Below are 27390 nucleotides of genomic sequence, written 5' to 3'. Positions count from 1 at the left end.
GCATAGTACTCTCGAGGTCCATCCATGTTGTTGCAAAAAAGTAAGATATCCTTTTTTATGGCCAAGTAATATTCCATTGTGTAAATGTACCACAGCTTTTTTATCCACTCATCTCCTGATGGGCACTTGGCTGCTTTCAAATCTTGGCTATCCTATATAATAAAAGGCTAATATGCAAATCAAACAGCAGAATGACTGGTCACTATGATGCGCGCTGACCACCAGGGGTCAGATGCTCAACACAGGAGCTGCCCCCTGGTGGTCAGTGTGCTCTCATAGAGGGAGTGCCGCTGAGCCAGAAGCTGGGCTCATGGCTGGCGAGCACAGCGGCAGTGGTGGGAGCTTCTTGGCGGACATCCCCTGAGGGGTCCTGGACTGCGAGAGGGCGCAGGCCAGGCTGAGGGGACCTTCCCCCTCAGTTCACGAATGTCGTGCACCGGGCCTCTAGTTGTAAATAATACTGCAGTGAATTTAGGGGCGCATATATTTTTTCAAATGGGTGTTTTGGGTTTCTTAGGATATATTCCCAGAAGTGGAATCGCTGGGCCAAAATTTATTTTTTAGAGGATTATAAATATAGAGGAAACATTCTAAAGAAATATTAAAATAGGGGATATGTTAATATATGTTTTTAATATATTAAAATACAAAGCTTTCCTAGTTTCCTCTGATATTCACTCTTTATAGCTATAAAATAACATACTGAAATACATTACAGTAGAAAGATCTAAAAGAAACCTGTATCACCCTTCCTCCAAATTTTCAGAATAGAAAAGTGGATGGAGAGGGAGGGCGGTGCTTCTTTCCTCTGTAAGACATTTTGGACGTTGTTGCTATTCTACTTGAACATGGTAATGAAGATTCACCTAACTTGTAACTACCGTAAATCTCCCTATTGAGATGAGACAAGAGAAGAATTTCTGTGCATGTGAGAGCTTGTTAAGTTGGTGGTTTGTAAAGTAGGAATCAAAACATATCACTTTATAATACTTCTTTTTTTTTTTTTTTAACAGGTCCTGGGATCCTAGCTGCTACAAATAAGACTGAATTGGGAGTTTTAGAATCATCTTCTCCAAGCCCTAGCCTTGTGAAAAAAGGCAGTTCGATTAATTGGTCTTTCCCGGATAAAATAAAATCTCCACGCACTGTGAGGAAACTTTCCATGAAAATGAAAAGGTTGCCAGAACTTAGCCGAAAACTGAGTGTTAAAGGAAACTTGAATTATATAAACAGTCCAGATAATACCCCTTCCTTGTCTAAATGTGACTATCAAGAAATTCATCATACTGTTATTCTGCCTTCTGGGAACACAACCACAGCTGCTAAGAGGAATGTTATAAGTCGGTACCACCTTGATACCAGTGTGTCTTCTCAGCACAGCTTCCAAAAGAAACCCTCTATGAGTTCTAAGTATTCCTGCAGAGGTGGTTATCTCAGTGATGGAGATTCACCTGAACTTACAACTAAATCTAGCAAACATGGATCTGAAAACAGATTTGGAAAGGGAAAAGAAATAATTCCAAATAGCTGTAGCAAGAATGAAATTGACATTGATGCTTTTAGACATTATAGCTTTTCTGATCAACCTAAGTGTTCACAATACATATCTGGGCTCATGAGTGTGCATTTCTATGGTGCCGAGGATTTAAAACCACCTCGGATAGATTCAAAAGATGTCTTTTGCGCAATTCAGGTAGATTCAGTAAACAAAGCAAGAACTGCTTTGCTTACGTGTCGGACGACATTCTTGGACATGGATCACACTTTCAACATAGAAATTGAAAATGCTCAGCATTTGAAGTTAGTAGTATTTAGTTGGGAACCCACTCCAAGAAAAAATCGAGTGTGCTGTCATGGAACTGTTGTTCTCCCCACCTTATTCAGAGTGACAAAGACACATCAATTGGCTGTCAAACTTGAACCTAGAGGTCTTATTTATGTAAAAGTGACTCTTTTGGAACAGTGGGAGAATTCTCTTCATGGACTAGATATAAATCGAGAACCAGTAATGTTTGGTGTTGATATTCGAAAAGTTGTAGAGAAAGAAAACACAGGATTGATGGTGCCACTCCTGATACAGAAATGTATTATGGAAATTGTGAAGAGAGGCTGCCAGGTATTACTTCACTGTTTCTCTACTACCCTCTATCTATCTACTTATCTATCTACCTTAATGAACTCATCAGTTAATTAATTAAATTTATTAATAGTAATTCTTGGGGGGAGGAATTAAAGGTAAAAATAATCTAATTTAGACATTTCTCTTTTCTATTCTTTATTATATTTCTGGTTATGGTATAATTCATACCTTAAGCTGTGTTGTCAATAATTGAGAACATGTTAGATGGTTCTGCAATTTATGTTGTAATGCAAAGCTGATGGGCCTTATACCAAAGATCAAGATTGTGTTGCAGTATCATTTAGGATAAGCCAGAGCTGATAACATAGGCAAATAATTAATTTAAGTAATGTTTCTCCATGGTTTGATTCCTGAGGTAGAGAGTTCCAACAGTAAATCTAATCACCTTGCTTCAGTCCTAAAATTAACTCCCTGTTCTTATTCCCTACTCTCCCTGAGTCCCCTTCTTTGGAAAGCATAAGCTTATTTGTCTCTTAACTTTGGGAAAACATGGAGAATGAAGAGATGTCCCACTAATAAAAACACATCTCTTTCTCTATTCCTTTCAAATAAGAAGGTTAAAGCAGCCCATTAAAACAAACAAAAAGCCTGGTATTATTTGTAACAAGATATGTAAATGTTAACCAGTTAGTAGAACTTATTTTTCTTTATTTTCATTAATACATATGGACTGTGACAATGAGAAACAGCATATCACTGAGGATATTGTTCTGATTTATTAGTAATTATTTATACTTATTTTTGTAACACGAATTAAGCCTAAAGATCATTATGCTCTGAGGTATTTCTACTTTGGTGCTATCATTTATAACATTGATTAAAATATCAAGGGTAAATATCACAAAATCTAAAATAGGTTTCTTTATATATAAAAAGGAAAAAAAGGAATTTAAAAGAATCTACCGTGAACGTATAGAAAATATGGAAACAGCATAAGTTCGTGGCGTTTTGTAATAAAATGCAGGGAACTTGGATTCTGTTTTTCCTTCATTAATAGCTGTGTGATGTTGGGCAAGTCATTTAATCTCTGTGGGTCTTATGCACTTAAGATGCAGTAGCTTCCTGAAGCTGGAAGGTAGGACATCTGAACTTTTGAAACCTCTTCTCAGATATATGATATGTTTTCTAGATGGGAGTGAAGCCTTTAAGTTTCGAATCCAACTTTTGGTCCAGTTACTTTTTTCTGAAGGTTCTCTGTTTCCCTCCCTTTCTTTTTCTTCATCGTTGTAGTTTTCTTCTTTTTTTCTCCCAAGCAATGTATAGAGAGGCCAGGGAGATTAGTCAGATTTTAAAGGTAATTATTAAACAGAAACTTTTACAGTTGAGTATTAAAATAAGTAACTCAAATAGCACTGTACTTTTATGGTCCATTCTCGGAAATATTTTATAAAGAGCAGGTATATAAGACTGTTGAAGCTTAGTATTTTAAATGCCAAGAAAGCATTTTTAGCAATGCCTTTTATTTCTATACTTAAATTTTAGAAAGATTTATTTTTAAAAAGAATTTTCTGTGAGCTAAAAAGAAAAATTTCACAGTTATACATTTGGAATTGTATTTTTTAAACCTCTTTGTGTGTGTGTGTGTGTGTGTGTGTGTGTGTGTGTGTGTGTGTGTCTTTTGCTTCTCCCCACTCCCCGCTCTCCAGAAAGAGGCTTGTTCTGTCTGCATTTTACAGACTAGCATACTGTTTAAATTTTGTTTACCATTTTAGTCAGTAATTTTTCTTGTGTTTTTTTTTAAACTATGAAAATCAGGTTTTGATAGTCATGCAGAAATAGTCTATGGCATTTTTCAAATGCTTTGAAGGCTACTGTCACCCATCTCTTGCTTCCAATGGGAAAAATTATTATAGAAATCACACTCTTGGTGCACCTTGTACAGATTCTATCTCTGATAGAGGCATCAAGCATGTACTTCAAGTGTTTGATTCAAGAAGTCAGCCTCTGAAGTTAGGGATATATTCTAAAATATCCTTCCCTTGAAATATCTCTTAGATTTTTTCCCTTTATTCACCTTTAAAAATATGTTTATAATTTCAGCTTTTGGGATAATATGTTCCATTAATTTATTACTTACTATTGAAGTACTATTACAGGTACTTTCTTTAATTTGTTCTAGGTTCATCTCTTTCTCAAGTTCAAGGGGATACATCCTTGTGGGATTTGTGACACTTATTGTGCCCACACAAGAAGGTCTCTACTCAAGTTAGTTTCTCCTAATGTGATGGCATTTCCTTTGATTCTGTTTTATATTTTAATTTCATTTTCTGGACCATCTTCAGTTCTACCATGTCTCTCTTGCAGTGATATGACCAGCATAGCACATACTCTTCTCAGTGTGAATGCACTATGAATGTGGATAGAGTAGGAAATTTGAATTTTCTTCCCAGTACATTACTTGGTTTCCCACAGTAGGTTGATCCTTTTGAATATAACCGCACTTGCATTACCTTCTCTTAGAAATAGTTGTAGGTTCCTTATTATCTTTCAGTTAATACTTACTAGCTTGTCATCTCAAATATTTTAGATAACATTTCTCTGTATCCATTATTGGTACTTTCCTATATTGAGACCCACCTTCTATAGTGTATTCTATCAGTTATTTAATTACTCACAAGAGGTTAGTATCATAAGTAAGCCTAGAAATTTCATTTGTGTACTCCTTCCTCTAGATTATTTATAACATTTTTAATGTTTATTATTTTAAAAAATATTAAATTGATTATATTTGATAAATCATTAAATATATTGACTATAACATTTTAAAGTGATTTCTAGTTCAAATTCTTGGGGGTCTCCATTATTTGTTTTTTCTTTATTTCTGTCTTGAAATAATTTATCCATAATTTCTTCAAGGTGATTGAACTTGCTAAATAGTCTTTGATGTGGAAGTGTAGGTGCCAGTTACTTTTCTTTCATTTTCTTGAAGGTTGTATTCTTTTAAAAAACTTTGATTGCTTAATCAGGCAGCCTTTTTTTTACAGATACCATGTTCATTTTTCCTCAGTGAATTTATAGTGAACTTCTTCAGCCGTAATATTTTAGAACCTGTCTGAGCTAACTGTTTAAAAAACAGACCCTTTTAATGTAACTTAAGGAGAGGATGGGAGGTTTCTGTGCATCTTCTTTACATTTTGAACTGGAGGTTTTATTTTACCTTTAATGTATTATTTTAATTGGATTTCCTCCATCACTCTATAACCAATTAATTTAAACAAATCCTAGGTTTACTTTTATTTCTTCCTGAGAACCTTTTTTTTTCCTGAAAAGATAATTTTATACAAATAGAATGTTGGAACCTTATTTCAACTATATCCTTTTTTTTTTTTTTAAAGAGAAACATTTTTATCAGTACATAGACCTTTTTTTTACACTTATCGTGCCATGAATTCACAGGGAATGGGTTCCAGCAGCTCAGGCTCCTTCCATTGGTTCTCACACAGTGTGCTTCTCTGGGTGGAGCAGGCTAAGGCTTCAGGTGAACCCAGGCACCTTTCTCTTTGGCTTCCTTCTTTTTCTGATCATGTTCCTTCACACGTTTCAGGAAGCGATCTCAGCTCTTAGAGTGCTTACTATGCTCAATATGTGCATTAATTCTCTTGGCAAGAATCTTGCTTGTTTACAACCAATGCCCACTGCATGCTGGGTGACCCTGTAGACTCTTCCAGTTTTGCCCTGGTGACATTTGTGGGCCATTCCTTTTTGAACAGTGCCCATTCCCTTGATGTCCACAATATCACCTTTCCTGTAGATTTCCATGTATGTGGCCAAAGGAACAACTCCATGTTTTCTAAAAGGCCTGGAGAACATATGGCAGGTGCCTCTCCTCTTTCCCATTGTGTTAGTCATTTTGGCGAATTACTGGAAGATGACTGTTCTAGCCTTAAGGCTCAACTATATACTTTTAAATGGGTAAATCAACTGAGTTTTAAAGGGATTAAATCACTTGCCCAAATTCATCAAGGAAGGAGGGATAGAGTGAGGCTTTATGAATCCAAAACCTGTTTAACCACTGTGCTGTAGTATTTCAGTCTAGAGCCAAAAAGATGTCAAGGGCATGATCTCGGCACAAAACTAAAAGGGGATGGGTTGTATCTTTGCTTAAGATAGCCAGCACTGCAGAAATCATAGTATATTGTTTGAATTTAAATGAAAGAGTAGATTGTTCTTATTAAATTAATTAATATGGTCTATGGTGAAATTCAAAAGCTGTGCTTGAGGTATTTTTAATTACATGCCATCAGAAAATATTTGATGGCTGAGCTCATGGGATTTATACATACTGTACAATTACATTTTCTTTTTATCAAACTTACCACAATATGGCCATAATTTTATTTCTAGGTAGTAGGCCTGTACCGATTATGTGGTTCGGCAGCAGTCAAGAAAGAACTTCGGGAGGCTTTTGAGAGAGATAGCAAAGCTGTTGTTCTGTGTGAAAACCAGTACCCAGATATAAATGTAATAACAGGTAATAGATTTTATTTTATGTACACATTTTGGAAAGACTACATCTGCAGGAAAAAGAATTAAAATACTAATTTTTAGCCCAAGTTTATCATGAAAGGATGTTGGATTTTGTTCAGTGACCTTTCTGAGTCTATTGAAATGACCATGTTTTTGTGTTTTTGTCCTTTATTTTATTGCTATGGTATATTACATTAATTGGTTTTCAGATGTTAAACCAACCTTGTATTCCTGAGATAATCCCATTTGGTCAAGATGTATTTTTTTTTTTAATATCTTGCTGGATTTAATGTGTTAGTAGTTTGTTGAGTTTTGTGTCTATATTCCTAAATTTTGGTCTGTAGTTTTTTGTGTGCTGTCTTTGTCTGGCTTTGGTATCAGGGTAATAGTAGCCTTGTAGAGTGAGTTGGAAAGTGTACTCTCTTCTATTTTTGGGAAGAGTTTATGAAGAATTGGTATTAATTCTTCTTTCAATATTTGGTAGTATTCATCAGTAAAACTATCTTGGTTTGCTTTGTTTTGTGGGAGTTTTAAAATTATTCAATCTCTTGTTATAAGTCAATTCAGATTTTCTATTTCTTAAATAACTTTCTAGTTTATATCTCTCTATGTGTTCCACTTTCATCTGAGTTATCTAATTTATTGGTATACAGCTGTGTATAGTATTAACTTAAAATTCTTTTTGTTTCTGTGAGGTTGGTAATGATGTTCCCTCTTTCATTCCCGATTTTAGTTGAGTCTTCTCTCTTTTATTTTTCTTGGTGACCATAGTTGAAGGTTTGTCTTTTTTGTCTATCTTTTCAAACAACCAAACTTTGGTTTGTTGATTTTCGTTACTGGTTTCTATTATCTATTTCATTAATTTCTACTCTGATCTTTATATTTTTCTTTCTTCTGCTTACTTTGAGTATAATATGCTCCTCTTTTTCTTGTTTCTTAAGAAACAAGAGGCCAGTGATTTGGTCAATTGAGAATTGATCATGCACCAGAGAGTGTTTAATGTGCTGGGAACGCAGGGGACAAATGACAGAAGATTCCTGTTCTCATGGAGGCTACGTTCTAGTGTTGGGAGCTGGGGGAGTAGAGGGCGGATAGAAGTGAACACAATAGACAAAAGAAGCTAAAATGAAAATAAAATAGCTAATAATTATGTTTTCTTATTCTATTTCTCTCCCTCCTTTTCTCTACTCCTTCTTTTCCTCCTTCCCTCTACCCCATTCTCCAGAGTATCTATTTTTTTTTATATATATATATATTTTATTGATTTTTTACAGAGAGGAAGGGAGAGGGATAGAGAGTCAGAAACATGGATCAGCCAAAACCGGTTTGGCTCAGTGGATAGAGCGTCGGCCTGCGGACTCAAGGGTCCCAGGTTCGATTCCGGTCAAGGGCATGTACCTTGGTTGCGGGCACATCCCCAGTAGGGGGCGTGCAAGAGGCAGCTGATCGATGTTTCTCTCTCATCGATGTTTCTAACTCTCTATCCCTCCTCTCCCTTCCGCTCTGTAAAAAAATCAATAAAATATATTTAAAAAAAAAAAAAAAAGAAACATGGATCAGAGAGAAACATTGATCAGCTGCCTCCTGCACACTCCCCACCGGGCCACCAGGTATGTGCCCGCAACCAAGGTACATGCCCTTGACCGGAATCGAACCTGGGACCCTTGAGTCCACAGGCCGACGCTCTATCCACTGAGCCAAACCGGTTAGGGCTCCAGAGTATCTATTTAATGTCTTCTCACTCTCCTCGAATCTCGTGTCACCCATGTCACTCTTAGTGATGATCTTGCCCCTAACTTCCCAGAGAAAATAGAAGCCATCAGATAGGAACTTCCTCTATTTCTTGTGACTCAGCCTGCCACCTGCCTTCTTTGGCATACATCCCTTTTCACTTTCCCACTATCCTTTCTGTAACAGTGTAGAAATGATCTTCCTCACATTTTGGACTAATTTTAATTCTCTCGTGTGTTCCCAGGAGTCTCTTCTTCCTTTCTTTTTGGGGGCTTTGCTCAATTGATTATATTTCTCTCTCCTAAACCTTAAAAACCATTTTAATATCTTCTTTACATTAGCATTTACATGTTGAAATCTCTCCCATCTTTAAAATAATCCCTACTTTGATCCTACTTCACCCCTGTTCTTTCTGCTCCTTTGTGGACATCACCTTCTCTCAAAGCCAGATTTCTGGAGCAGGTTGCCCATCTTTTCCCCTCTTTCTCCATTTCCTTAACGTCCTTTTACTTCCTAACCAACTGCAGCTTGACTTATGCTTACCAAGGCTGCTGATTTACTTCTTGGGTGTACATTTTTTGGTCCTTGTCTTAAATTATCTCATTGTTTCTTATCCCTATTTATAAAACCCTGCTGCCTTAGAACCACAACAGGAATTTGTGAAAAATACGGGGACATGAGTCCTGACCCTTGGAGATTCTGATTTTGTAGGACTGACAGAGGGCTCTAGAGTCCATTGTTTTAAAGTTTCTCAGATTATTTCATTGTGCAGCCAAGTTTGATAAACACTGTTCTCCACAGTATTTAAAAGTTCTTGTCTAACTTAACTATTGTTGGGTATCAATGGATACTGTAGACTTTCTTGAAACATTCTCTCCTTGACTTCCTCGGCAGCATATTTGCTCCCGTCACCCCCTCTCCACCTCTTCTTACCACTCCTACTTCTTTAGCCATTATTCCTTAGTCACCTTTGGGAGATCCTCTTTCTGACAGCCCGTTAAGAGCCTTCTTCAGTGCCTTCTCTTATCACTAGGCCTTCTCATTTCACTCAGTATGCCTCCCTAGATAGTCTCAGTCATTCTCAAGCTTCCACTTGTCATCTTTAGTTGACCATTCTCAGATCCATGTCTCCAGCCATTTCTTTCTTGAGCCTCAGATTAAAAAAACAAAATACTTTTTTTGGTTGATTTTAGAGAGGAAGGGAGAGAGAGAGAGACAGATAGAAACATCAGTGATGAGAGAGAATCATTGGTCAGCTGCCTCCTGCATGCCCCACCCTGGGGTTCGAGCTTGCAACCCGGGCATGTGCCCTGACCAGAATAGAACAGTGACCTCCTGGTACATACGTCGACGCTCAACAACTGAGCCACTCTGGCTGGGCTCAGATTTTTATATCCAGCAGCTTTCAATGTTTCATAGATACCTTAAGCTTAATATGTTCAAAATAAAACTCTTTTCTACCCCTTAAAACATGGTTTTCCTCTTTTTCCACCTGTTTCAAGTAATGGCACTACTATTCACTAGATGCCAAAACCCCAAACATAGGAAGCGGTCTTATTCCTTCTTTTCCCTCAAAATTACAAATGCGTATTTTACTTGGCAGTCCTGTTTTGGGAATTTATCCTACATATACAAAGTATTGATGTGCAAGATTATTCATTGTAGCATGTTGTAGAATAACAAAATATTAGAAACAACCCAAGTATCCATCTGTAGCAATTGATAATGGGACATCCATGATCCACTGGAATAATGTTTTCTCACTCTCCTCGAATCTCGTGTCACCCATATCACTCATATCACCCATTTCATTGTGCAGCCAAGTTTGAGAAACACTGTTCTCAGTGTTTATTACAGATGTGACTGTAAAATGTTTGAGGAAGCTCTCTGTGTACTGAAAAGATTTCAAGCATATGATGGTAAATTAAAAAGCAAATAAGAGCAGGCCATATATGCTATATTTGATGTAATAAAGGGGAGTGTAGTAATACATCTTGTACTTTCATAAACATATATGGTTAATATAGTGTTTATATTTTTGTAAACACTGGAAGGATGCATAAGAAACTAATGAACCATGTTACTATCAACATTTAAAAGATTATCAGATGGGAAGCTTTCTATATGACCATGTTAAAGTTCCACCTCAGCTTTCAAACTAAATTCTAAGCTCAGAGCATGTTCTGAATCAGTATTGTCTATTATATTTGTTTTTTTGGTGTCAGCAATGGCACCTATTTTTCCTTGTGATCACATTCCAGTCTTTAGCTAGTATCTTACCTCGCTTGCTAGTATGTAACAGCCATTCATTACCCTTTCCTGTTTCCTCTTCTGCAGGTTCTATCTCTTAGTTCATAACCACTTGTGATGCCTTTGAAATCAAGTTCGTTCCTATTATTGTGACAAGTCTGATGCTTTCTCTGTTCTTGGCTTTTGGCTTCATTTGTTCGGTTTTAGGAATGGCTTTCTTCTTCCACAGTGTAGCATTAGGGTTAATCCAACCATCCATTACTTATGTTTAAGACATATGTCCTGTATAGTTCAGTTATTTGCAAGGGCTTTGGGTCATTGGTACTCTTTCACTGTCAATTAAAAGTCTAGAAATTAAAAAATCATATAATTGGAATAATTTAGGATTAATATTAATGTCTTGCTTTCTCAACTTTTACATGCACTTAGAGTAGCTTTTAATGAGGGGGCAGAATCAATAGGGTATATGTATCAAGTGACTTATTTTATGAGCAACAAACCTAATATGTATGATAATTGGAAATTATATGTGCATTTTTAGCATGCTTTCAAAACAAAATGTCAGTTAATGAAGCAATTAGTAAGAATACAAAATGCTACTGTTTTGTTATAATACTCTTAAAAATTATTGCTTTTATTATTTTCAGAATATTAAAAGTTGGCTGTATAATACTTGAATTAAAAAAAAATCACCACAGTTTTTTATTTCACTTTGAAGTCCAATTGCCACTGTCTCTGGTTTGTTTTCTGAAGGTGTTCTTAAGGATTATTTAAGAGAACTTCCTTCTCCGCTGATAACAAAGCAGCTTTATGAGGCTGTATTAGACGCAATGGCTAAAAATCCCCTGAAAATGTCATCAAACAGTTGTGAGAATGATCCAAGTGATTCTAAGTACACTGTGGACCTGTTGGATTGCCTGCCTGATGTTGAGAAGGTAAGCGTAATGAAAGCCAGGTAATGAATTATATACTTAGCTCCAGAGCTACAAATAATTTTTTAGCTATTTTGACATTTGTGGCACTCACGAGTTTTAGCTCTTCCTTTACTAATGGCTTCTTTTTTTTCTTTTATCATTATTGTTGAAAGTATTGCAGATGTCCCCTTTTCCCCCCCACTGATCCCTTCTAGCCTGAATTCTTCCTACCCTAACCCGCCCCCCCCCCCGCCCCCCCGCCATCCCAGGCCTTCACCACACTATTATCTGTGTCCATGGGTTATGCATATATATAAATTCTTCTGTTAATCTCTCTTAATCTCTTCCCACCCACCCTTCCTGTCTTTCCTCTGAGATTTGAAGGTCTGTTCCATGTTTCTATAGCTCTGGATCTATTTTGTTCATCAGTTTATTTTGTCCTTTAGATTCCAAATATGAGTGAGATCATGGCTTCTTAAACATCATAAATCTAGAAACTGCTTCTTAAACAGAATACATTTAGAAAATTTTTTTATCTTTTCATGTATGATTTTAGCCTAGGCATAAATATTCTCTTAAGTTTTTAAAGAGTATTGTTATCTTATTATTAATATAAGTTTATTATAGAACTAGAGGCCCGATGCCCGAAAATTCATACAAGAGTAGGTCTTCCTTCCTCCTGCTGCCAGCACCCAGGACCCTGGGTGCCTTCGGGGACCTAGGCTTTCCTCTGGCCGCCGGCAGGCAGCTGGGACCCGGACTTCGCTCCAGCCCTGGCTTCGTCCAGAAGGATGTCCGGAATGATGTCACGTCTAATTAGCATATTACCCTTTTATTATTATAGAATAGAGGCCCGGTGCACAAAATTTGTGCACGGGGGGTTGTGTCCCTCAGCCCAGCCTGCACCCTCTCCAATCTGAGGCCCCTTGAGGGATGTCCGACTGCCCGTTTAGGCCCAATCCTATTGGGCCTAAACGGGCAGTCGGACATCCCTCTCACAATCCAGGACTGCTGGCTCCCAACTGCTCGCCTGCTTGCCTGCCTGATTGCCCCTAACCGCTTCTGCCTGCCAGCCTGATCACCCCCTAACCACTCCCCTGCCAGCCTGATTGATGCCTAACTGCTCCCCTGCTAGCCTGTTTGCCCCTAACTGCCCTACCCTGAAGGCCTGGTCACCCCTAACTGCCCTCCCCTGCAGGTCTGGTCCCCCCCAACTGCCCTTCCCTGCAGGCCACCCCAACTTCCCTCCTCTGCCGGCCTGGTCACCCCCAACTGCCCTCCCTTGTAGGCCTGGTCCCTCCCAACTGCCCTCCCCTGCTGGCCTGATTGCCCACAACTGCCCTCCCTTGCAGACCTGGTTTCTCCCAATTGCCCTCCCCTGCTGGCCATCTTGTGGCAGCCATCTTTGACCACAGGGGGGCAGCCATCTTGTGTGTTGGAGTGATGGTCAATTTGCATACCACTCTTTTATTAGATAGGACTAGAGGCCCAGTGCACGAAATTTGTGCACGGGGGGCGGTGTCCCTCAGCCCAGCCTGCACCCTCTCTAATCTTGGACCTCTCAAGGGATGTCTGACTGCCCGTTTAGGCCCAATCCCACCAGGATCCCAACTGCTCACCTGCCTGCCTGCATGATTGCTCCAACTGCTTCTGCCTGCCACCTGATCACCCTCTAACCACTCCCCTGCCAGCCTGATTGATGCCTAACTGCTCCCCTGCCAGCCTGTTTGCCCCTAACTGCCCTCCCCTGCAGGCCTGGGTCCTCCCCCCAACTGCCCTTCCCTGCAGACTTGGTCACCCCAAAATTCCCTCCTCTGCCAGCCGGGTCACCCCTAACTGCCCTCCCCTGCAGGCTTGATCGCCCCCAACTGCCCTCCCTTGCAGGCCTGGTCCCTCCCAACTGCCCTCCCCTGCTGGCCATCTTGTGGTGGCCATCTTGTGTCCACATGGGGGCAGGATCTTTGACCACATGGGGGCAGCCATCTTGTGTATTGGAGTTATGGTCAATCTGCATATTACTCTTTTATTAGCTAGGATAGAGGCCTGGTGCATGGTTGGGGGCCAGCTGGTTTGCCCTGAAGGGTGTCCTGGATCAGGGTGGGGGTTCCCTTGGGGCATGGGGCGGTCTGGGAGAGGGGCCTGTGGTGGTTTGCAGGCTGGCTACGCCCCCTGGCAACCCAAGCAGAGGCCCTGGGATCTGGGATTTATTTATCTTCTACAGTTGAAACTTTGTAGCCTGGAGTGGAGGCCAAAGCAGGCCAGGGCTGCAGAAGCTTGGCTTCCTCCATTGCCGCGGGCAACCCTAGCCTCCTGCTCTCTCCAGGTCCGTGGCTGCTGCCATTTCTGTTTGGATTTATGTATCTTCTATCATTGAAACTTTGTAGCCTTGAGTGGAGGCCTGGGCCAACAAAGGCAGGCAGAAAGCTTGGCTTCCTCCTTTGGCAGGGAAACCCAAGCCTCCCTCCTACTCTCTGTGGCTGCAGCCATCTTGGTTGGGTTTATTTGCATATTCCCTCCTGAATGGCTGGTGGGTGTGGCTGGTGGGTGTGGCTGGTGGGTGTAGCATAGGTACGGTCAATTTGCATATTACTCTTTTATTAGATAGGATACTGAGGAATATATAGAAAAGAAGAATGGAAAATATTATAATTATCAAAACGCAAAGGCAACTATAATTAACATTTTTATTTATTTTCTTTTAGTATTTTAAAAATATGGTAACTATTTTGGTGCACATGGCTTAGCCTTAAGACTTAAGCAGCCCTCACCACCATTTCCTTTCTCCTTGCCTCTTCCCATTAGTGCCTTCCCCACAATCTAAATCTTGGGACCAATATCTTCAGGTATGCCTGCAGGATAGGTGGGAGGATGGCTGGGTATGCAGAACCAGTCTTAACCTACCTTGAGTGGTTGTTTCTTAGAACAAAAGAAAAAATAAGGGGAAAACATGTGGTTGGGCTTGTCCGGATAAATATAGGGCTTGCCTATATTTCTTATGTGAGGGCAGAATGGTCAAGAGTTAGTGAGTAGAAATATTAAGCCCAATAGCTTCATTCATTGGGTTCTGAACAACCTGTGCAATTACTACTCCTTTCCGTGGGGGATGGGAGCAGCTAGAAAGAGGTGAGCAGATGCAGAAGGGTGGGGTGAAAGGCTAGAAATATTCCCACCCAAATACAAGGTGTAATTATGTGTCAATTTACATGTAAGTGAAGAAATGAGTGTCAGAAAATTTAAATCACTTGCCCGAGGCTAGATAGCTTTTATGAGTGTAAGTCTGTCACATGAATTTAGGTCTTTCTGGCCCTTAAACTATTAACATCTTTTCTAAAAAGGTTGTGCAATAGTCCATTGAGTGGATTTGACATATCATAATCTCTTGTATAATATTTAGGTTTTGAACCTATTTGTATGTATTTGTTCATATATTTCTTTTCAGTTACAATTACTTATTTGTATGAGGTTCTCAGAGTGGAATTGCTATTTTAAAGAATGTGAACATTTTAATGCTCTTAATACATGTTTTTATATTACTTTTCAAAAGGTACAAAACAGTTACTTTTTTTGGCTCATCTTATTTAATAGACAAAATAGGTTTTTAATTTTGAGTTGAATTTTTTGGATTTCCATTGAGATTGAACCTAATATTTTTAACCATTTTTTTTTTCTTTTAATCCTCATACAAGGATATTTTCCCATTGATTTTTAGAGAGAGTGGAAGAGAGAGGGAAAGACAGAGAGAAATATTGATCTGGGAGAAACACATTGATTGGTTGCCTCCTGATCAGGGCCCAGGCTGGGGAGGAGCCTGCAACCGAGGTATGTACCCTTGACTGGAATGGAACTAAGACTCTTCAGTCCCCAGGCCGATGCTCTATCCACCGAGCCAAACCAGCTAGCGCAAACCAGTTGTGCTTTTGTGTGTGTGTGTGTGTGTGTGTGTGTGTGACAGACTTTGAGTTCAAAATATCAATTTATGTCTTCTCTGGCTTTCATGTTCTCTTAATTCTTTCCCTTCACAGCCAAACACTGAAGGAATGTTTCAGCTGTCATCGCTTCTTTACCACTCATTTATTACTCAACACATTGTAGTCTGGCTTCCTCCCCCTTCTCTGTGGACTTGTGCTTGCTAAGGTTACTAATGACCTTCTAATCACCAAACCCAAGTGTTACTTAAAGCTCCAGAAATAATATATAACTGTTTTTTTCTGTTTTTTTCAAATTACAGTTAGTTGAAATTTATTTCTTCAGTACAATTATGGAGAAGACATCACACACTCATTTTATTTGTTAAAAGATTGATTATATGCCACTACAAAAAAAAAACATAGTTTCTTTTCATTATTGCCTAAACCTAAATAACCATTCCATTTCTTGAGCAAATTGCCTTTATGAAATTATTTTCTTCAAAGATTAAAAAAACTTTTTTTCAATAAATTTGCTTTAATTTCTAACTATACTACTCTTCCCTTTTCCATGGTTTGTCACTTATAATATTGATTAGTTAAGAAGCACATTGATCATTTCCCTAATCTAGATCACAGTAGAACCTGGCCACGTTCTGAAATATTTAGCTTCCTAGACAGTACCCTACTTTCGACTGCAGGATTTATCTGTACTTAAAAATGTAAACGCCTACTCTAATCCCGTTTCCATCATAGCCTTTTTGCTATTGTCATTTTAGAGGAGGGAAGAGAGGAAAATGCTGCTGATATATTTACTCAGTGATTCCAGCTGAAATTTGGAATTCATTAATGAACATTTTATAAAGAGTATATATTTTAACCACTTAATGGATCCAATTATGTTATTGGAACCTAAGGGTTTTGTATAACATTTCTATAATAAAATGTTTCAAGTTCCAAACATCCAACTTACAAGCAAGTCTTTGAAATAACCTTTTATTTATTTTTATTTTTTGGGGGGGTTCTATTTTTTAAATTAAATTTATTGGGGTGACATTGGTTAATAAAATTACATAGATTTCAAGTGTACAATCCTATAATACATTACTAATATATGTATATTGCATTGTATGTTCATCACCCACAGTCCAATATTCTTCTGTCACCGTATATTTGACCCCCTTTACCCATTACTACCTTCCCCTACCCTCTTTTCCCTCTGGTATCTACCATTTTGTTGTCTGTGTCTATGAGTATTTGTCTTGCTTGTTCATGAAATAACCTTTTAAGAGTAACAGGATGCCTGCCTATATTTTCTGCTATACATTGTGCTCTTGAATTTCCCCTTGTGTAACTATATTAGGTGAAATGTAATTTCATTTCATTTAGGCAACCCTAAAGATGTTGTTGGATCATTTGAAATTGGTGGCTTCTTACCATGAAGTGAATAAGATGACCTGCCAGAACTTGGCTGTGTGCTTTGGACCAGTATTATTAAGTCAGAGGCAAGAGACTTCCAACCACAATAACAGAGTCTTTACCGATTCAGAAGAACTTGCAAGTGCTTTGGACTTTAAAAAACACATTGAAGTTCTTCATTACTTACTTCAGCTATGGCCAGGTAAATGATTCTATGGAAATATTTTTCTCTTTTAATGATAGGATATTTTAATTCGTTGACAATTAAATATACTCATATGTGACTGAAGAACACCTTTTTTAGATTTTGCTTTTGGAAATATTTATGAATTGATACCTGCCCTTTAGATTTCTCAATTTAATATTTCTGCTCTTGCTGATAATATGATAGACATGTAGATCAATGTACACATTTTGGATTTGGTTCAATCTGGATTTGAATCTGGCTGTGTCACTTATTACTGTCTGACCTTGGGCAGGTTCCTTAATATCTTAGAGTCTCAGCATCACCATTTGTCATAGGGATTTAGTATGTTTGTAGAATTTATAGGAGGATTAAGTTAAAAATTATGTATGTAAGTGCTCATCCCAGTTCTTGGCACATAATAGGTTCTTAAGTAAACATTAATTTCTTTTCTCATTTTTAGTTCAACTGTTATGAGGCAGAATTTATTTTTCTCCTTAAGTCAATTATTCTTCTTGACATCTTCACTGTATTTATGGTCATTCTCAAATTATCCAGGCTTGAATTGACAGTTATCACTGATCTTTTTAGCTTTCTTATCCATCCCTTGAAGCAGTCAATAACAAAATGCTGACAGTTATTGTCCTCATGTATCTCTTGTGTAGTTTCAGAGCTAACAGGAATATGTATTTAATTAGATGTTCCATAAAGGATCCTGTATTTAAGTTCCAAAATTTTCTTATCCTGAAGTAACCTTTGCTTCGCTTCCCAACACTGCACAGTACTTAGATGCCTAGTGGAAGGCACGGTGGTGAAAGTGTTCGGTCCTGGAGTCAGGCTTGGATCCAGATTTGGATTGCCCTGACCGGGAATTGAACAGTAACCTCCAGGTTCATAGGTCAGTGCTTAACTACTGAGCCAAGCCGGTCAAGCTGTCTTACCATTCTAATCGCACATGTAAACTTGCTTGCTTGGAGATACATTAAATTACTATCAGTACCTGAGTCCTTTATCATTAATTCTGTACCAGAGGTTAATGTCATTTCATTATTTTGTGATAGCTAACTTAGTTCTGGGTGTAGAAGTGAAAATTAAATTACATCCTCTGCTACAGAAAAACGTGTAGATTTCAGATTCACTGTATTTCAATGACATCCTTAAACAACTGACTCCTAGTGTATTAATACCTTATTGCAGAGATTTGTGTTGTTGGATTTAGCAATAACTGCTCCCTTTTCTATAATCTTTTATTTTTCTTTAGTTATACCATCTCAGACAAAGGACAGAACAGGGTAGAAAGATGAGAGGAAACAGCAGTTAGTTTTGCCCTCTAAATCATTACTTTTGGATTCAAGAAAAGGCAGAAGTCAAGTAGATGTAAGACAGTCACTGAGCCTGAGAAAATTGATGGTGACATAGAGACTGGGTCATAGCATGTGAACTTGGTGAATGCCCATCATACATTCAATAGAAGGTTTGGGCTCTCCTTGCTATCCATATCTTATTTGTCTTTTTGGAATCTCCCCTACGCCAGTGGTAAGAAGAGTTGGTTCCACCCTTCCTTTTTGCTTTCTTAACATTTTGTTTTGTGGGTTTTTGTTTTTGTTTTTTTCCATTTTGGGCAAGATTATAATTTCCTTTGAGCTTTCCATTTGATAAATCTTGTCTTCAAAGTGGTCAGAACCCTGGCCGATTGGCATTGGGAGGTGAAATCATCCTGCCAGTGGTCTTCAGCTTTTCTTCTGTCAGAGCTCTACGACTCTTTGGAAGCAGCTTCACGGCCTGGGAACATGTTGGGGAACAAAATGGAAACACACTTCCCTTTCTGACCAAAACAGTCTTCTTTTCATTTTTTCTTTAATATAGTAGATTAAAAAAATGTTTCTTTTTAAAAATACATTTGCTGTTTTAAGAAGAATATTGAAAATTATTGATAGGCCACTCTTTCACTTTATAGGTGGGGAAATAGCTTTAGATAGAGTGTAACTCCAGACCAGCTATTTGCTATATCGCATATTCTATGATGAGTAGATTTGGGAGAGGTTTTTTTGGAAAAGCTATTGATTTTTTCCTAATCCTTTTTGTTTAATTTTTCTCACTAGACAAAGCTTCATGAGGTCAGGGATTTATATTCCCAAGTCCTAACACAGTGCTTGGCACTAACTAGACAATGCATTTTGTTAAATTAGGCAATTGCACTGTAGATAAAAGGCTAATAAAGTGGTGATTGAAGATATAAACCTATTGGTAGAAAACAAGATAAGAAAAGTTTCCTAGTACTTATCATTACATTGTGAAACTTTTCCAGCACCATATATACTGCATTTTAAATTTCATTCTGTTGACCCAAATTTTATTCTGTTGCCCAGCCAGCGTGGCTCAGTGGTTGAGCATCAGGCCTATGAACCAGAAGGTCATGGTTTGATTCCCAGTCAGGGCACATGCCTGGGATGCGGGCTCCATCCCAAGTATGGGGCCTGCAGGACACAGCCCATCAGTGATTCTCTCTAATCATTGATGTTTCTATCTCTCTCTCCTCCCTTCCTCTCTAAAATCAATAAAAATATATTAAAAGACATAAATAAATAAATTTTATTCTGTTGAAGTGGGTAGTCAGCAGTGCTGGGAAAACGAGAACTTTTTTGGGGTGGTTAAAATTAGCCATTTTCGCCTAGTCAGTGTGACTCAGTGGTTGAGCATTAACCTATGAACCAGGAGGTCACAGTTCAATTCCCAGTCAGGGCACATGGCCTAGTTTCCCACTTGATCCCCAGTAGGAGGTATGAGGGAGGCAGCCGATCAGTGATTCTGTCTCATCATTGATGTTTCTATCTCTCTCTCGCTCTCCGTTCCTCTCTCTGAAATAAAAAAAAGAATATCATAAAAATAAATAAATAAAATTAGCCATTTTCTCTGCATAATTAATAGGAAACCATTCCACCATCAGTAGTTTAAGAAGCTAGTGAGGTTGATTTTTCAGAAATTGTATTTTTAGTCTAAAAGATATGACTATCATTATAATCAGTTTCTTAAATATTTCCCAAGAAAATATACAAAAATAATGTTTGAATAAGGACTTGATTAGTAAAATAAATATAGGGTTTACAGGTGAATGTCAGAAAAGTAACACAAGCTTAGACACAGAGTCAGAAATGTTTTACTTTGGTTTGGATCGCAAACCAGGTGACCTCAAGATAAGCAGAATACTGTAATAGGTTGATGAAAACAACAGGCATGGCACTTAAGCAGTAAGAACAGAAACAGCACAGAAAATGAAGAGAGATAAGCAAGGAGACTTAGTGGAGATAAGAAGCTAGAGAATAAAAAGCAATATGAATAATTAAACAGTGGAAAAATTCAGATGTCCATTCTGCCATTACATCAGTTAATGGCATGGGACATTCTTTATTAATACTGTTATCAAAGATCAATTTTAATACCAGACCTTTAGTTTCTAGAAAATGTTAGGTAAAGAGCTTTTAGCTATTCATAATGATATATAATAACCATAATAAAAATGCAGATAAACAGAAATGTTAAAGAACATATCTATACATAGTTACCAAGTATTTTAATAAAATCTAAGTACAAATATTATGTGAGCTCTGAAAAATGCTATAATATCACTGTAATTCTGGAAAACTAGAACCATATGCATGTTTGTATTGTTTTTCATTTATTTTATTTTATACAATAGGAAGCAAGCATTTTGTACAATAGGAATGCAGCAACTTTACACTTTGCAGAGTGCAAAGTTGCTGCATTGTTGATGATGATTTGTTCCCTTTACCTTAGAGAAGGGAAATATAGATGGAGAGGTAGTTATTAACCAAGAATAAACAAGCAGTAAGAGAGGTATTATGGACAGGTTTTAATAGCCATGCTTCAATATTTAAATTAAGTTTGATTTACATACAGCAGAGTCTCAGACAAAATGTTCTGTTCAGTATACACAAAAGAGTAAGTGGTTTGTTATGAAATAATGTGTGTCTCTGTGGTAATCTGTACAGCCAGCAGAATGCATACCCTTAGGAGAATTTAATCTTACTATGAGGAATGTTATTTGAGATTGTTAGATACCTACTCAGAATGGGAAAATAAAATATCTGTACTATTTTCAGGCAATAAATGAAGACTCTTAGTAGCTAATGCCGTATAATCAAACCCAGGTAACATGTAGTCAAGTCTAGTATTCGTGCATTTTATCAAAGTGAAATTGAGGCTGCTTGGTAAAGTAACTTACGACACTGCTGCTAATAGAATTGCAAAGAAGCACAAAGGTCAGAACTTTTAGAGTGAGCACTTTAGATGCCTTGCCTTATTTAGACGTTTGCAGATGAAGGAACTTTCTGTTTTGTTTTGTTTGTACATCAACATGCCTTGCCTGCTTTTTGCTGTAGCTTTTAACTTAGAAGAAGCTACCAGCTTAGCTACTGTTAGAATTACGGCTAGATAATAATTAACAGAAGTTAATCAACATTGGAAATTGATTTGTTTGGGGATGCTAAGATATGGCATGAATTAGCACCACTGTACATTCTACTAGCGCTGTCCCTAATCTTGATTATGTCTGGTGATAGAAAAAATAATTATGGAATGCTTTTTTGATAGTGTGCATGTTTTTGTTTTAATGCATGTTTGTAGTTACTAAGTGGCTTATCTTTAGCTCTGTTTTTGAAAGGCCAGCTGGATTACTATCACCAAAGCAGATTTATTGTTTGTTTCTAGTGCAGCATTTAACTGTCCAAGAATCGCCAGAACAGAAGTCTTCTCTGAATTATTTGAGGAAGAAGAAGGAACGACCTCAGATGTTAAATTTGAGTGGTACCGATTCATCAAGAGTACTTAGGCCACGGCAAACCAGGTTAGACAGTCCACTTAGCAATCGTTATGCAGGAGACTGGAGCAGCTGTGGAGAAAACTACTTTTTAAATACAAAAGAAAATTTAAATGATGTGGATTATGATGATGTCCCTTCAGAAGATGGAGAAAACTGCAGCAAAATGTATGGACCCGATATAATGATTAAACAGCCAATTCCCTTGTCCAAAGAGTGCACATTTCAGACATATTTGACAATGCAGACAATTGAGTCTACAGTGGATCGAAAAGTCAATCTCAAAGATCTACAAGAAAGTATTGATACATTGATTGGAAATCTGGAGCATGAGCTCAACAAAAACAAGCTTAGTATGAGTGTTTGAGAATTTTTGTTTTTTCATAATGTTTAAAGTTTCAAATCTTTCTCATAAGGGATGTTTTTATTTTTTTTTATTCTTGAAGCCTTCAGTTAATTTCTAATAAGTTCATGTGATTTAATTAAAAACACTCATATTCACTAATATAATTTTTATTTATCTTATTAGAAAATTTTACTTGGGGTAAAGATAACTTGGACTTCTTGGGTATATTTTAATAAATCTTGCCAATTCTTTGGAGATAACTTTAAATGCACTTACAGCATTCACATAAGTTATTAGCCCCTCACAATTTTTGTACTTTATAGGAACTGCTCTTCTGTAGCTGAAACAGATGTTCCTTTTAGAGGAATATTGCAGCTGCTCAGTTGGATTTGCAGTATGAGTTCACGTACACTGCAACACCACTTGATCACATTTCATTTGCAATGCAAATGCTGCTATATAAGAACCTTTTTGTAAATGAAAGTAAAAGTATACAAATATTAATGTATTCTGTATTAACAGTAATTATTTAAGCTTATGGAAGTTAAATATTTTTATAATCCTGAAAATATGTATATATTTATAAGTGCATATATGTGTAGGTATTAATGGGGGGAAGGATTGGTTGCAGAATCACATGTATCTTTAAAATATATGTCATGAGGCCAAAATCATTAGCTTAAGAATGTTATTTTCAGGGAAAGAACATTTAAGTCAAAGGAGGAATTGCATAGAAACACATGAACCAAAATACTAGATGCATCTCAGTAGAAATAGTAGACTATATTTGGTTCACAGAAAGTCACAATATCCCCAGTGAGAAGTCATCTTTTAAAGTGAAATTCTCTAACTGAAAGGATTAAGTGCCCAGATTTCTGCACTGGTGACTTAGGTTATAAAAATGTTCACCTATTCTATGCATATTTAAGTTCTGCTTAAAAAAAAGTAATTATGCGTAAAACATTTATTTGTAATAGTACATTTATAACATTGACTTTATAATTACTCTCATTTGTTTCTAAAAAATCTTGCCAACGTACTACATGTTACTGATTTTTAAAAATTAACTTATTTTGGCTAAGTATATCTACAGGGTAGTCATTATAACAATCACAGCAGTGTTTGAAAATGTACATTTAAAAGCCTTTTGTTTTATTAAATTGGAATGTATTTTTTAAAACTTTTATACCTATGGTATGTATAATTTAAAAATTATAAATAAAATTTGAATTACCAACTTAAACATGTAGCAGCCATTAGGAAACCCGACTTCTTGATGTTTTTCTAAATATTAAAGTATTTAACTATTTCTTTGCAATACACATTGGTAGATAGAGCACCTTTTTATTTAATTTGAATACTTCATTGTTTTTTTAAATACCCAGATAAAAAACTATTTTTATGTGAAATTTTCAGTTTTTAAGCTTTTGTATAACAATCTAGAAGAATACCAAAAGAATATGTGACAGGAATATGTTCTGAGTAAATAGTCAAAAGAAATGTACCTTAAATAATTTGTAGGAAGGCTGTCTCAGTCTTCTCCCTCTTGTTTGCTATATCATGTACAGCATATGCAATAAGTTGTTCCAAAAATCTAAAACTTTTATTAAAATATTATAACCTTGGTGTCATACTATTACCATAATAATTTTAAGGATTGCTTATTTTAATGCCATTATTTTTAAACAAATGTGTTAAAGTATTAGACCATCATATGTTATTCATAAATATACATAATAACTTCTTTTTTTGTGTCCAAAGTTGAATTGTCCAGAATCTGATATACTTTAAGGGCCATATTTATTTGTTATATTACTTGGGATAAGAATAGTTTTAAAGTTAATCTTGGCCATTTTAAATAGAAAATACTAAACATTTTTTGTCTAAATCATCAAGTTATAACTATAAACCTCTTTCATTGATTCTTGCTATATTGAGTAGTGCTCAATAAGTTTATGCCTTTATTTAAAACTAGAAGCCTGGTGCATGAAATTTGTGCATGGGTTTGGGGGGGGGGTGTCCCTCAGCCTGGCCTGCATCCTCTCCAATCTGGGACCCCTCGGGGGATGTCCGACTGCTGGTTTAGGCCCTATCTCACAATCTGGGACTGCTGGTTCCTAACTGCTGCTGCCTGTCAGCCTGATCACCCCCTAACCACTCCCCTGCCAGCCTGATTGACACCTAACTGCTCCCCTGCCAGCCCGATTGCTCCCAACTGCCCTCCCCTGCTAGCCTGATTGCCCCCAACTGCACTGCTCTGCTGGCCAGTTCGCCCTCAACTGCCCTCTCCTGCTGGCCTATTCGCCCCCAACTGCCCTCCCCTGCTGGCCATCTTGTGGCGGCCACCTTGTGGCAACATGAGGGCATCGCGTGAGGGCACGAGGACCACTTAGGCTTTTATTAGTATAGATGGCCTTTTAGTTCAAATCATTGTTGAGTTCTTACACCTGCTTTTTATAATCTCCTGAGATCTTCCTTCAGTGTTACACTGTCAGCTGCCAGTCCTAATGTTTTTTAGGATTAAAAGCAATTGAATTTTAGTGCATGTACCTGAATAAAATTTTGCAATAATTCAGGTAGATAGAAAATAAAAAAATAAACGTGCTCTTTCCTGCCATCTACACCAATCTCACTTCTCAGAGGTAATAACCACTTAAAAAAAAAAATCCTTACCTCAGGATGTTTATTGATTTTAGAAAGGGAGGGAGGGAGAGAGGGAGAGAAAGAGAAAGAGAAAGAGACCTTTATGTGTGAGAGAAACATTGATCGGTTGCCTCCTGTATGCACCCTTAACCTGGGACCAAACCTGCAATCTAGGTATGTGCCCTGACCTGGAATTGAACCCACTACCTTTAGGCGTATGGGACAGCACTCCAACCGAGTCACCAGCCATAGCAATAACATATATATATATATCTCCTATCTAATAACGAGGTAACATATATATATATGTATCTCCTATCTAATAACGAGGTAATATGCAAGTTGACCATCACTCCAACACACAAGATGGCCGCCCTCATGTGGATCCAACACACAAGATGGCCGCCCTCATGTGGACACAAGATGGCTGACAGTGGAGGGCAGTTGTGGGCAATAAGGCCAGCAGGGAGGGCAGTTGGGAGGGACCAGGTCTGCAAGGGAGGGCAGTTGGGGGGGGCCAGACCTGCAGGGGAGGGCCGTTGGGGGTGACTAGGCCAGCAGGGGAGGGCAGTTGGGGGGAAATAGGTCTGCAGGGGAGGGTAGTTGGGGGTGACTAGGCTGGCAAGGGAGTGGTTAGGAGGTGATCAGGCTGGCAGGAGCGATTAGGGGCAATCAGGCAGGCAGGTGAGCAGTTGGGAGCCAGCAGTCCTGAATTGTGAAAGGGATGTCCGACTGCCCGTTTAAGCCCGATCCTGGTGGAATCCCACCGGGATCGGGCCTAAACAGGCAGTTGGACATCTCTCGAGGGGTCCCAGGTTGGACAGGGTGCAGGCTGGGCTGAGGGACACCCTGTGCACAAATTTCATGCATCAGGCCTCTAGTGTGTGTGTGCACAAATTTCGTGCACCGGGCCTCCTCGTGTGTGTGTGTGTGTGTGTGTGTGTGTGTGTGTGTGTGTGTATAGGGTCCGTAACATCCAAAACAACTGAACACCGGGAAGTCAGTCCTGCAGTCAGTGCTGGGTTGCCGCGGTACCCCAGCACTGAATGCTGTGCAGCAGGCTCTGCAGCAACCCAGCACTGACTGCCAAGGGGGCTGCGGATCAGGCCCAGAGAGAGGCCCGGAGAGAGAAGCAGGGTCTTATCTGCAGCCTCCATGGCAGCTGTTGATCAGCCCTTGCCTCTCTTCCTCTCTGGACCTCACCAGCAGCTGCGGGGGCTGCTGATCAACCCCACCTCTCTGATCAGGCCCAGAGATAGGCCCGGAGACACTGACTGGCATAGAAACCGACCAATCAGAACTAAATCTGGGTGAGTTGTGAGGAGCCAATGGTTGCCTAGGAGGTGGAGCTTTTGACACTGGCATAGAAGCTGACCAATCAGAACCAAATCTGGTTGAACTGCGAGGAGCCAATGGCTGCCTAGGAGGCAGAGCTTTTGATGCTGACTGGCATAGAAACCGACCAATCAGAACCTAATCTGGGTGAACTGTGAAGGCAGAAGCTAAGGTGGGGGCTGAGGAGGGGTTTTAAGGGCAACAGCTGTTTGGTATAAGGTGTAAGAAAGTGGTTCAATTTTTTAATGACCAGTTTGGCAGTGTAGTGCATATGGCTGGCTATCAGTCCAGATATAGGGATTATGTATTTTTGTCTGCCAAGAGCATCTCCTCCTACTGAAAAAGGCTCCCCCCCCCGAATCGAAGCAGTCCTATCCTACATAATCTAGCCTATCTAATAAAGAGGGAATATGCTAATTGACCCTCACACTGTTGCAAAGATGGCAGCGCCCACAGCCAATAAGGAGGGAATATGCTAATTGACTGCCCCACCCTCAAAGATAGTGGCGCCCACAGCCACAAGATGGTGGTGCCCAGTCCCCTCAGCCCTGCCTGCCTCCAGAGTCCTCCAGTCCCCTCAGCTCCCCAGCCGCCCAGGGCCAGCCTGAGGTGCAGGTAAGCCTAGGCTGGCGGCTGCCCAGCCGCCCAGGGCCGTCCCGAGGCACAGGCAAGCCTCGGATGGCGGCTGTCCAGCTGCCCAGGGCCGCTCGAGGTTCAGGTAACCAGGGCCGGCCAAGGCTTGCCCTGCTGGCAGTGACAGCAGCAGAGGTGTGATGGGGCATCGCCTTCCCATGGTCACCAGGTTGCCACCCACTCCTAAGGGCTCCTGAACTGTGAAGGGGGGTAGGCTGGGCTGAGGGACCCCCCTCCAGTGCATGAATTTTCATGCACCGCGCCTCTATAGTAATAAAAAGGCAATATGCTAATTAGACTGGGTTGACTGGCCATCTTCTGGACATCTCACTTTGTTCTGGACAAAGCCATGGTGGTGGGGGCTCAGGCAGAGGCAGTTAGGGGCAGTCAGGCCGGCGGGGGAGGGCAGTTGGGGGTGACCAGGCCAGCAGGGGAGAGCTATTGGGGGTGAGATCAGGCTGGCAGGGGAGGGCAGTGGGAGTGAGATCAGGCCGGCAGGGGAGGGCAGTTAGGGGCGATCAGGCAGGCAGAGGCAGTTAGGGGTGATCACGCCAGCAGGGGAGAGAAGTTAGGGGTGATCAGGAAG

At 39.1% G+C, this 27390-nt stretch overlaps 1 protein-coding gene and 1 pseudogene across 4 annotated transcripts in view; one reads left to right on the top strand and one right to left on the bottom strand.

Annotated features, from left to right (window-relative positions):
- SYDE2 (synapse defective Rho GTPase homolog 2) overlaps positions 1-23937 on the top strand; it is a 47541-nt gene extending 23604 nt beyond the window's left edge. For 2 of the 3 annotated variants that reach the window (XM_080658414.1, XM_080658416.1), the window contains 5 exons: positions 1014-2116; positions 6485-6611; positions 11342-11523; positions 16797-17028; positions 21739-23937. In XM_080658414.1, the coding sequence (XP_080514540.1) occupies positions 1014-2116; positions 6485-6611; positions 11342-11523; positions 16797-17028; positions 21739-22214 (2120 nt within the window). In that variant the 3' untranslated portion in view covers positions 22215-23937. Of the gene's footprint in view, positions 1-1013; positions 2117-6484; positions 6612-11341; positions 11524-16796; positions 17029-21131; positions 21180-21738 lie in introns of all 3 variants that reach the window. The other variant, XM_080658415.1, reaches the window with a different exon arrangement.
- Positions 5515-5989, bottom strand: LOC308242581 (large ribosomal subunit protein eL21-like; annotated as a pseudogene). The gene has a single exon. The product of its transcript is annotated as a large ribosomal subunit protein eL21-like (transcript).
- Positions 23938-27390: the final 3453 nt, after the last annotated feature.

Source organism: Plecotus auritus, assembly GCF_963455305.1.
Source record: "Plecotus auritus genome assembly, chromosome: 2".
Lineage (NCBI taxonomy): Eukaryota > Metazoa > Chordata > Mammalia > Chiroptera > Vespertilionidae > Plecotus > Plecotus auritus.
Note: the sequence above shows the minus strand (reverse complement) of the source record. Positions and strands in the feature narration are given on the sequence as shown.